Consider the following 12,347-nt stretch of genomic DNA (forward strand, 5'->3'; position numbering starts at 1 on the left):
TTTTTGTGAGAGTTCACGTTGCTTTGATCAAACTGCACGTTGCCTGACAGAGGAGCTGATAATAATCTGTCACACAGGTATTTATTTAACCATAACGCTGACAACAGATCAGAGCAGGAAATTTTTGGCAAAGCAACACGTCGAAATATTTCCATCTCATGCAAACGAGCATCAGGTGAATTGGAGGAAGGGTGCAAATAAATGTGCATCTCATATATCTAACAGATTATTGTAAAAATAGTATTTATTAGCAACCGTATAAACGTTTTTACACAATGAGCATAGCATAAGCAAATAAGAGCAACCCTGATGTAACGTAAACAAACTTAAGTCGCACTCGTCGCCCACGCTGAGCCAGTTCAGCAGGTCAAAAGTTGCTCAACAGCAACAGACAGAAACACTGAGTGATAAGTGCCGTTCTGCAGCGGCATTGATTAGGTGTGGCTCGTCAGTAAGCCCTGAAAGGTATTTTTAACACCTGAAGATCTGCTGCCGGCGGTGGAAAGTCCAGACTGTATGAGGAGGCGTGTTTTTAACGTACAACACTAAAAACAAAACTCTAAAGGACGGCCAGGATATTTAGACTTCCACCAAAATAGAGTCTTCCACCAAAATGCCAATTTTCTTATTTGCCTAAATATGATATTAAAGTATAATATCATAAAATCAAAATATAAGGCTAATTAAACTCCCAGTCGCTTTTACAAGCCCGGTGTGGCTTCACATTTTGACAAATAAAGGTCTGTCTCAATTAGAGGCTCGGGTACCATGTAGGTCATTTTTGTAAAAGTGCTTCAGATGTATAAAACCAGGTTGTTGGCTACTTGCTGGAGATAAAGTTAATTAGCTGTTAAGATAAAGCATATAAATATAAATGTTTAAGAGTCTCCATAATTTAATCATTCGGTTCATTTCAAGACCCACCTTTTTAAATCTGCTTTTAATGTTTGATTTATGCATATTTCTTGATTGTCTTCTTGATTTTATAGATTGTGATTTTATCCTGTATATGAATGAGCGGGGCCCCGCCTCCAATGCTGTATCCAGACTTTGCTTAATATATTAACGTCACACAACATCACATCGTCACATTTTCCTGAAAAATTCGTCCGGAGTCTTTTCAATAGAAATCAGTCCACAAGTTGCTCGAGGCAACAGAGTGATGTTACTAACCGTTTATTCATTGGCAATAAAAAACAATTTCCGTAAAAAAGTTACACAAAAACTAGGCTTGGGTATTGGCTGTTGAAACTGAATTTTGCTTTTGGCTGATTATGGTAACAGCAGCCTGCGTCCATCGCCAGCCAAGCACTCCTGTCGCTGCCCTCTCACCAACCGACTACCTGAGTGCATGGGCAGAGAGGGGCTGTGGATCGAGAGGCGGCACGATTGTCTTTTTTGTGTCTTTTTTCATATTTCAGGGAGGAAGCACTCAAGCAAAAGTAGCGGGTTTAGTTCTCTTTAAATACCACTTGATGCAAGTGACAAAATGCTTTTTTGTGTGTATTATTTATGTGAAGTGTCCTTTAAAAATCCAAAACCATACATGTGGGCAAAGATTTAAATAACAAGGCACGGAATTACACATAACGCACTAGTTTCAGCCGATACTAGACGACAACAAAAAGCTAAACCACTTGTTCTTCTTTTGGCACTTGTTTCCTCCAGATAAAAATTTCCCCATTTTGTTTTGAATTAACTGTTTTTCACAACTTCATTTGATAAAATTCACTGAAACGCTGAGGTTAAGAGATCCAGCTATCTATCGCTGTAAACAGCCATAAAACAGCTGGCAGGTGACTGCAAGATCACCGGTTTGTTTCCCAAAGCACAACAGAGTCAAACAGCAGCGTCAACGACTGAATAGTCTTCAAAATAAATGTTAAAAAGGGTATAAATGCGGCTCAGAGGGATCAGCTGTTTTCTCCTTCCATTCACTCTCAGATTACCTCCAACTACAACTTCGAGGCAAACCAAGGACATCTTTAACCCTGAGGAACCTTTCAAAAACATAAGGGGAAGGCAATAAGCAACTTATCAAGATGTGGCCCAAAATTTAGCAAAAAATTAAAATAACAAGAAAATTACCTGAAAATAAGAAAAACAAATGAAAAGAAAGAAAAAAGAAACTGACCTAGAAAAAGCACTGAAAATAAATAAAAATGTATTTATTTTATATATTTTTTTTGTATAACTATCACTTTCTGGACATTTTCCCAATTTTTAAAAAATATTTTCTTTAAGTTGGTCATTGCCTCTTTCCCCCAATGATTTCAAAATAAATCAAACCTTTTTTTCCAGCTTTAAAATAGCAAATAGCTTATAAAAGATGTAGCACACGAAAACTGATGTCGATCCAGGTTTGAAAGTGTTAAACATGTAGGTGTATTCTTACGGTGCAGTCAGAAAGACGAAGGTTTGAGTGTTTAGGCTTCACAGTAATCAGCCGAGAGGTGCGAATCAGTGAACTTTAATCCTGAATCAAGCTGTCCTTTACCTCTTGTTATAACCTGTGACCATGAACCATGTCCGCCTGCAGAGTGTGTGGGCAATCGTAGGGCGACACCTCTTCCTCTTTCACTTCCTCCTCCAGATCAATCGAAACTTGTCAGTTTTTCTGAGTCGTTTGCAGAGTCCCCACCTCTGCTGCTTCCCTTTGAAAGTCCTCCCTCCGTGTACAACCCTGCAGCAGACTGGAAACCGGAGCCGGCGTTAACTGCTCTTTTAAAATAAATTATAAAAAGGATATAAATGTGACGTTTTCCCCTGCAGCAACAAGTCGCACCAACGGTATCCTTAAAAATGAAGGTCAGTGCGTTTCTAACAGTGCAGTAAGAAAAACGAAGGTTCGAGTGTCTCCGGAGCGAAGTCACCGCCTCCCTGAGTGTTCAGGCTTTACAGAAATTAGCCGTGGGGTAAAAGGTGTGACGTTGACGAGTTCAAACTGTCTTTAAACGAACTTTAATCCCCAAAAAGTCGTCTTTCACCACTTGCTGTAACATGTGATCATTTCTCCGTCACCCATGTCCACCTGCAGAGTGTGTGGGCGGTCGTAGGCCGACGCCTCCTCCTCCCCCTCGCCCTCCTCCTCCTCCAAATCTATCGAAACGATTTCAGTTTTTTCCGAGTTGTCTGTGGAGTCATAACCTCTCCCGTATGCCTCCATGTACAACCTCCGGATGCCGGAGCCGGCGCTGCTGTCCAGATCCGGCGGGAGATCGTTCTCCTCCTCTGAGCTGATTGAAGGGTTCTTGCAGGGCTCGCTGATGGTCAACGGACTGAAGCTCTCCTGGGGCACAGGAGCGTACTTTGGGTCGTACTCTTTGCAGTTTTGAAGATCTGAGTTCTGTGACAAGAAGGCAGACACAGAAAGGGTTAAAACACAGCTAAAGCAACAACATAAATCATGTTTTTACCAAATCAAAACCTTACCAGTATATCAGGTAGATTGGGCATCTTCATTGTCCAGACCTTTAACTTACAGACGGCAATCACGATCAAAGCGATTACGATGGCGAGGATGAACAGCATTACAGTGAGCGCTATGGCGTGGAGCTCTGCAAAAACAAAAAAAGATTTAAGGAGAAGTTGCAGCTTTAAATTCAGGTGACGATATTTAGGTTGGTTTTTGCAGGTTTTTGTTTGCTGTAATCGTGATGCACAAAGATTGTGGTTTTACTGTATGAAGCAGTGTTTGTGTTACGGTCTGTTTGTATGAAAAGTGCCATACAAATAAAGTCTGATTGACTGGTTAATTGACTGATATCATAAGCTTGATTCTCTATTATTTCATGTGACCACTGTCCCATTAGATTCTTGGAAGCAAAGATAAAAGGAAAACATCATTACAGTACCGAATAATGTCATTCTTCCCAGTTCAGACTCACCAGTTGACACACTGGGACAGACGCGGTGTGTCTTTCTGAACATCACCTCTCCGACATTATTCCCGGCATTCAGCCATCCTTTCAGGATGACGCACTTGTCCACCTTCTCAGGAAACGAGATGTCACGTTTACATTGTTCCTGTTCCAGTGTGCAGGTCTCAGCAGGTCTCGACAACGAGACTCCCTGACAGTCAGAATCACAGATAATTAATGTCAACATTGCCGTTTTCTCATTTGTATATCGTTACAATAATAAATAAAGTGTCTAGTTTTAGGGTGAAGGCAGAAATGTCACTCTCATTAAACTAAAACTGGTTCCAACAGTACTGAGTCACATTTAAGCATGGGCCTCCAGACGAGGCTAACCTGCAGGTCCTCTGGGCTGTCTCCAAAACAGTCTGTCCCCATGTTAAAATGCAAGACTTTACAGCAGAGACAAAAATGTTTACAGCTCAACATTTATTACGAGTGTGCAGAAAATGAAACGATGAAATGTCCCAAAATTCAAGAAATGTCCTAAAATCCTAGAAAGTTCCCAAAATCCAAGAATTATAGTAAAAGCTAAGAAATGTCCTAAAATCTGGCAAACATCCTGAGATCCCACAAATGTCCTAAGATCCTTGAAATGTCCAAAAATCCTGGAAATGTCCTAAAATCCCAGAAAAGTCCTAAAATCCTTGAAATGCCCTGAAGTCCTGGAAATGTCCTAAAATCGTAGATTGCAGTTCATCCTGTGGGTAAAGTGTTTAAACTTTATCGTACTTACGTCTGAGGAGACGTTGAATTTAAAGGCGGCGGTGTCCGGTTTGTCGGCGAGCTTCAGTTCTCTGTAGAAGTGAAACGGGTTCACGAAGCTGACTGTGGCCCCCGAATCATTTTCGTCCAGATCCACGGGAGGAAAATCTAACTCGCCTGTGGAGACAAACTCAAGTTTTATGTCTGACGGAGAAACCTGCAGGAAATAAAGAGTTTTTGTACCTTACATGTTCCTTACACATGATGTGAGCAAGCTTTAAGGTGTTAAAGGTGAAGGTTTGGGATTTTACTGGTTCGGACTGGTTGTCTCCCACTATGGCTGTCACAGTGACATAATGGAAGCCCAAGTAACGGTCTTCAGACGCCCAGACGAAGGGGCTCAGATCGTAGTGATGGTCCGTGGTTTCGTTCTCAGAGTCCCTTAAATATGAGAAAATATGACGCGCATTAAATCTTCATTTGAATGAATCATAATTTCAACCATTTTTTTCAACCTTTCTGCTGCTGCTAAGTTAGCATATAAAAGTGCAAATATTCAATCACATTTAATGAGAAATCAAACTAATTCAAACATCATAAAAGTTAAATCATTTCAGGTTTATGGTGCTGGAGTCTCACCCAGCAGATCCCTGGATGTGGACCTTGAACCTGGTCTGCGGATGCTGTTTGCTGGGATCCCAGCTGGCTGTGACTTTCAGATTTGAGCAGCTCAGCGTCACGTTTTTTGGAGGAGGAACTGCAGGTAAGAAGAGAGAAGAGATCAGCGGGAAAATGCATCGTCACAAAGCTGGAAACTGGGCTGTTTTATGAGAAGCTGTCTTCTTATCGCAGCTTTGTTGCATTAAGATGCATCAGTTTTAGTTTGACGTTTCTAATAAAGTAAATTAAATTTCGTGTTCTCAACTGAATGCACAGAAAAGAGATTGATGTTAATTTTATTTAAATCCTGATAGGACAAATAAATATGAAACTAATATTGCAGAATTTCTGCAGGTGTTGACAGTCACGTGTGGTGGTTAACCCATTGAACTCTGCGCGCCTTCGTTTGTATTTTTGCTTATTGTGATGTCATTAGTACCTTCAAAATGTTTCGTATCTCTAAAATCTGTACAACCTAAGCTTAAAGGTTATATAAGTCAATAAACCATAAAAACTGAAGTATCAAAACTGTGAAATAAAAAAAAAAGATATGATTTTTTAAATCAGATTTCACCAAATAAAAACACACAACATGCTGATCATAAAGATTTTCAAATGTAAAAACAAAACCCAATATTTCTTAACACTTCAGAGGTTATCAAACAATGTTTATGTTTTGCACGGCAGGTAACGTAACGACGCTGCGTCGTACGCTCGTCATTACGATGAAACGTAATGTGATGAAACAGAAGACGGCAGCCTTTGCTTTCTGCAGCAAAAAACATGAATCTGCACGCTATTATGGTTTTTATTTTAGATTAGAAAATACAGGATTATGCAAGCAATGATTCCCCAGAGCCATTATGGCGAAATTCTGATGTGATTTGGGCAAAATGCCACATTTGCACCACGTGTAAAAAAACATGAGGGGATGATGTGATGATGGGGAAGACAAAAGCCTTCGTTTTTGTTTTTTAATATTTTTATTGAAGAGAATGAGAAAGTGTTGTGCATGAACTGACAGATATCTTTTAATTTTTTTAGTAATACAAACACAAATACAAATACCCCCTCCCTCCGCACCACAGAGCAAAAATAAGTAAGCAAATAAGTCTAACTAAAATAATAATAAAATAAATAAATACAAAATAAACATCACTACATGCAGAATTGTGAACGCTTCAACTTTCAGCTAAAAAACAAAACAAACCATGACTTCTATCGAGATTATTTTTCATCAGAAGTCATGCAAACAGCGGCCTGCCGCGGTGATCCGCAGAGGGTCGTCGTTTGCCGTTTGGTGCATTTTTAAAGGGAAAGCTGCACGAGGTCATATCTGTGCAGACGTGACACCCTTTTTAGTCATTTTTACTTAGCATTTTAACTTTTTAAATCAGGCACCTGGTTGCATTTCAAAAGTAGTGCACTTTATTATCTGTTTCAGTCGTCTCTTATTAACCGTTGCTCAGTGTCTTTTAAACATCCCTGTTTTTCTTTGATTTTATTTATTTTATTTTGCACACTTCAGGTACGTAATTTTGTTCCACTTTATGTGTTCTCGCAGATATCGATGGAATGACAATTAATAAACTTGAACCTGAAACTCGCACGCGGCCGCAGCACCCACACTGCCACACATCAGCTTTGTAAAGGAACATATTTTACATTCATTCGTATTAAGCAGGAGACGGTGCGTGTAAAGCTGCTGTACATACCATCTACCCAAAAATTCCTCTAACACGCCTTTAAATCTCCAGCCTTTTGTCCTTCAACATGACAGCAGTACGTTCACAGGCGGCTGACACTGACGAGAAAGCAGAGGAGCAACAACGAAAAGCTGCTCTGGTTGCTCTTCAGCATTCCTGCGAATGTCGGACGGCTTTGTTTTCCATCTACTGACGCTCCTGTTTTTAATCCTCCGAGGAGTCAAAGGGCCACATCTTCAGAGTCGGGGAGTAACTGGATACAAGTTTCATATTTAAAATACAAAATATGAGAAACTGTATTCAGCTACAGTTTAAGTTGGTGTAATTCTGAATAGTTACTGATTTAAGAAATAGATTATCTGAAGGGATTTATTTTGTTTTATTAGCTCGTACGTCGTGTCCTACATAAATGCAACATCAGCTTGACTGCGTTGTTTTCTGCAGATCTATTTCCTGACGCTCACTTTGAAAGCTCCTCAGCGGACGAGGAGCCGCTGATTCGTGAGTAATCATCCATAAAGGCCGACCGTCATACAGTATCTCTCAGACGATTTTATTGGCTGTTACCGGCCCGTCACAGATACGCCGGTATCAGCCTGTATGTAATGTGATGTGCACAACATGAAAAGTTTATTTTTAACGTTGCTTAGAGTGATTAAGAACAATCAAATCCCTTAATAAGTTTATAATTTCAGTGCAGTGGTAATAAATGAGAAGCACAAAACAGCAGGGTAAGAGATATTAAAAGACCTAGATATGGATTTGTACAATTTTTGAAATTTAGCATTTAATTTTTCTTTCCAGCACTTGAATATTTTAATTTATATTAGCATTTTCAAATACTACTTTAATACTACTACTTTTAATCAAGTCTTAATCACCTCCTAAATTTTTGAAATCATTTTTCCTAGAATTGATATATATATTATTTAGATACAGATATAGAAAAAGATATGGATGGAGATATGGATTTCATATCAAAAACACTTTTCTTAAGTGACTATTCACTTAATCAATCAATTAATCATTAATTAAAACAAACATAAAAGTGTTATTGTTAAAAAAATAAATACCAAATGCTATTTTTCCTCAGTCAGAGCTCACAGTAACATATTGATTACACTTTGACGCCGTAGCTTATCGATTAATCAATTAAATTCCACATGTTCGATTAAATTCTTATTGACTGATTAACTGATAACTTATTGTTATCATTGTATATACATATATATAACATTTTGTTGCTCCCAAATATTAGTATCAGTCCCAAAAATCTTGTATCCATCGCCCCCCTTACAATACTCAGTTTGAGTACACTAATGAATACTTCAGTAACCTGAAGTGAAATTAAAAAAAAACTCCCAAAACTGAAAAAACAAACAAAAAAAAACAAATTATGACCTCGCCCGGTCTTTCCCAGCAGAGTCTGCCATCGCACCGACATGCGAGTGCAAGTTCAGAAACTCCCCGTGTGAAACAATGTGGAGAGTTTCTGGGATGAGCCGGCGTGAAGGAGAAGCGATTAGTCGTGTTACTGAGAAAAATAACAATGCAGTCTCGGGGAGGGGGGACCTTTGGAGACCAGCGGGAACAGAAACTTTTGGCAAATTTAGACTTTCTCAGCATAACGTCACATCGACTCAGAAGTGAGACCACAGAGAGACCACATCACACACAGGAAGAGGCGGGAACATCCAGAAATACTCATTTCACGATGAACTGAGGAGGAACTTTTCTCTGGGGATGTCAGAGCTCATTCATACAAATTTTAGCAATAAATTCCCAGGACTTCGAGGCAAATTTTGAAGAACAAAAAGTATCTGAAATGACCACCAGTATCCTTTGGTTCTTTTTCATTATTATATAATAATGTTTTTTAATATATATACATTTTTTAACTAAGTAATAATAAGATTAGCATTAAATATTTAAATATAACTAAGGGACTATTTGTTATTTATGAGAGGGGAAGGGGTGGTGCAAAAAAGATGCAGGCATGTCAGATATTTTTTAAGCATGGGGGGACTTGTGTTTTTTTTTGGCTTTGGGGGGGGCATACAAATTAAAATGGCTGTATATTGTACTAAAAATTAGGGCCTTTTTTAATTTTTTCACTTTAAAAAACTCATTTTTAAATTTGATTTTATTTATCTATTTATTCACTATTTTTTAAAGATTTTTTTTATTTAAAGCTCTCTTTAAAAGTCAACAAATTTACACCATTTATCAAAGGAAGAAGCTGTAAAAACAGAAATTATTGTTGGATGTTCATATTTCAGAGGCCCTTGAACACATCATGTGTTTTATCTTTAATTGGTCTATTTATTTTGTCTTATTCAAGTTTTTATTCTTTTATTCATTTTAATTATTATGTATTATCCTCTTTTAATGGTCTACTTTTTGTATTTTTTTTAATTATTCATTCTGACACATGGCTTTGTATTTTGTATCGATTTGTTCTTCATTTTAATTATTATTTTTTGAGTTTTTATTATTTTTATTTTTTAATGAATTTGATTGGCTTTTACGGTCAGTTAACAGCTTTGTTTTGTGCCTCACACTTTGTGCAGCACGTTCTGTTTCCACCTGAATTAAATGTGCTATATAAATAAAGTTTTGCTCACTTGTTAAAACTTAGCGCAGATCAAATATAAACCACGACCACGAAACCAGAAACATGTTTTAGCTTCCTGTTTAAGTACAAGACTGTTTCTTGATAGATATTGTGTCAAATGGAGCATTTTATTGGTCTGGTGCGGTGCAGTGCATTCTGGTAGTTGTAGGTTTTCTATGTCTTAAGTCATTTTTGTCTTTTTTCTCTGTTTTCTCTGCTCATGTAGCACCAATTTTAAACTTCACACTCCTTAAAATAAAAGATCATCCTATGATAATGATGCCTCAGCAAGTTTGTCTGGCTACTTATTAGCCTGCTTATAAATAGCCATAAAAAACAGGTGCAGTCTGGACGTTGAACACATACGAACTCTGGTTCGAAACAGGGGCATTCCTCTGTGTAAGGAGATATGTAATACTATATATACATATATATATAAAACAATATATGTCTTATAACACTGAAGTATTTAACGTTATTGTTTTATCACTCAGCCTTAATGGAGGGAGTTTCCAGCTTTTAATGGTTCAATGGTTGTGTTTTGATTTAATTTCAAATACGTTCAGAACCCCAAAATCTGAAAGTGGGTTTAAAAGGTATGGGGGTTTTTTTTAACCCTTTAAAACTTGAGCAAATTGAGAAAGAAAAACAAACAACAACAAAAAAACAAATGAAAAGATTTGTAAAAAGCCAGAAAATCCTAAAAATAATCATTTTGAATGTAATGTGTTTTAAACAAACTAGCACAAGATAAAAGTATTAGGATAAAAAACAGATAAAAAAACAACCAAATTAAAAACATATTTAAAATTTAAAAAATAAGAGCATAAAAGCAAACACTAAAATAATTTTAAATATATGATTATTATAATTATATAGTTTTCCCCCAAACTTCTTTAAAAATAATTTTCCTTTTTATTTCTTTCTTTGCCTATAGTGGGAGAGTTCTCGCCAGTTTGTTAATTGCCTTTCTCCCCCATGTTTTCCAAAGAAAAAGAAACTAATTTGCACAGATTTCAGAGGTTCAGATTTTTTAACCACTTGTGAAAATGTCCGGATACTCTTGTTTATAACAGAAACGTGTAGATTGTAAACACAAAACAAATATGTGGTGTAATTTAACCACTCACCCTCCCCTGCAGAGACCGCAGTGATCCGGAGCAGCAGGAGCGTGAACGCACCGCACAGCAGCATGTTTTCACGCCTCAAACTCCCAAAAACAACCGCGAAACTTCTTCCTCTTTACCGACGGGCCGCGAGAAAAGGACTAAACACCGACCGGGTCTTCATCAGAGACTCGGTAACAAGAGGCGGACTCTGCTCGGCACTGAAGTTCCTGATTTTCTTCTGCAGAAATCCGTCTGACTCACATCCTTAACCCGTCCTGCTCCGGCGCGAGCGCTCGTGTGAAGTGAAGTGAGAGCGGAGCGGGTCACCTGCGCGAGCTAGAGACACACCTTGATGGCGTCACCGGAAGCAGGAAAGCCCCAAGATTGTTTTTGCTCCTCCCCAGCGCTCTTGACGTCTTTATAATACATCCATGCTCTTTTTCTTTCTTTCTTTTTTTTTTTTTTTTACTTTTTATTTATTTTTAAGCAACAGTGGTGGAAATTATTCAGAAATACCATCAAATACAAAAAAAACAATAGAGGCGCCATTATAGTGAAAATCAAGAGATTAAAAAAAAAATTCTAAACGAAAAGTAAACAAATTTCTTTTTAAAAATCATCAATAATAATCAATAATATGTAGAACAAAAGAGTGATGCAAGAGAGGTAAAAGAGTGAGGACCAAGATATAGATGAAATCATTTTAAACTTTATTATTCTTTTATTTTCCCAGAGCTCTTGAATATTTAATAATTTTCCTAAATTTATATACCACATTTTTTAAAACTCACAAACTGATTAGGACAAAAAATTGTCCTAATCACTTCCTAAATTTTTAAAATCTTTATTTCCTCTCCTCGAACTACTCAGTTGATAAAAAAAGGAAAAGTGCTAAACTTTAGAAAATTATATATATATATTAATTTATTTTATATACACATATATATATATATATATATATATATATATATATATATATATATCTTTATTTGATGTGTCTGTTGTCCAGTTGTTGTGACTTTAGCTCGAGCTGCTGTGACAAAGCATGTTTATCTCACCGTGCAAACAACAACTCAACTTCAGCAGAGTGAAAAGCAAAGCCTCTTATAGGATTACAGCTGCAGTCTTTTACTGAGTCACGTACAGAGAAGAGAGGAGCGACGTCCACACACACACACACACACACACACACACACACAAATAAATCATCAGAGCAGCCGTGGATATGTGACAATTATTATACAGCACTCTGCAGGACATTAAACTTAATTTGCTGCAAGTTAATCATCTGTAAATGTATATAAATCAAATATAAATGTACTTTAACCCATGACAGAAAAAAGTCAGATTATGAGGTTTTGGAGGTTTGGATTTACAAAGTACATGTTGTGCAACTTAAGGGTCAGGCCCTCACAAAAGGTCGCCTGATAAATCTGAGGGGTCGTGAGATGATTGATGGGAGAGAAAAGAAAGAAAAATAAAGTTCTGATACACAAATCTGTTTTTATCTTCTGGACTTTTCTTTCAACCATGTTTCAAAAAAAATCCTGAAATTGTCCTTAAATCCTAGAAAGGTCTTAAAATCTTAGAAACAGGCTAAAATCCTACAGAAACATGTATGAGGCTGCTGCAATGG

At 37.4% G+C, this 12,347-nt stretch overlaps 1 protein-coding gene across 1 annotated transcript; it reads right to left on the reverse strand.

Annotated features, from left to right (window-relative positions):
• Positions 1–1,160: 1,160 nt before the first annotated feature.
• Positions 1,161–11,065, reverse strand: ifngr1 (interferon gamma receptor 1). Its single transcript, XM_088075021.1, has 7 exons — positions 10,733–11,065; positions 5,262–5,379; positions 4,882–5,063; positions 4,654–4,799; positions 3,888–4,071; positions 3,433–3,557; positions 1,161–3,346 (listed from the first exon to the last, which is right to left on the reverse strand). The coding sequence occupies exons 1-7, from the start codon at positions 10,794–10,796 to the stop codon at positions 2,984–2,986; spliced, it is 1,182 nt and encodes a 393-aa protein (XP_087931147.1). The 5' UTR covers positions 10,797–11,065; the 3' UTR covers positions 1,161–2,983.
• Between the last annotated feature and the right edge of the window lie 1,282 nt (positions 11,066–12,347).

The sequence above is a fragment of the Plectropomus leopardus genome, chromosome 3 (genome assembly GCF_026936395.1).
Source record: "Plectropomus leopardus strain MGB_pleo_1.0 chromosome 3, ASM2693639v1, whole genome shotgun sequence".
Lineage (NCBI taxonomy): Eukaryota > Metazoa > Chordata > Actinopteri > Perciformes > Serranidae > Plectropomus > Plectropomus leopardus.

Excerpts from the sequence above, each read along its gene's own strand:
- ifngr1 (XM_088075021.1), bottom strand. The coding sequence starts at position 10,796 with ATGCTGCTGTGCGGTGCGTTCACGCTCCTGCTGCTCCGGATCACTGCG. Across the intron at positions 4,800-4,881 it reads AAAGCTTGCTCACATCATGT|GCGAGTTAGATTTTCCTCCC; the intron begins GTAAGGAACATG and ends TTGTCTCCACAG. Across the intron at positions 4,072-4,653 it reads AATTCAACGTCTCCTCAGAC|GGAGTCTCGTTGTCGAGACC; the intron begins GTAAGTACGATA and ends TCTGACTGTCAG.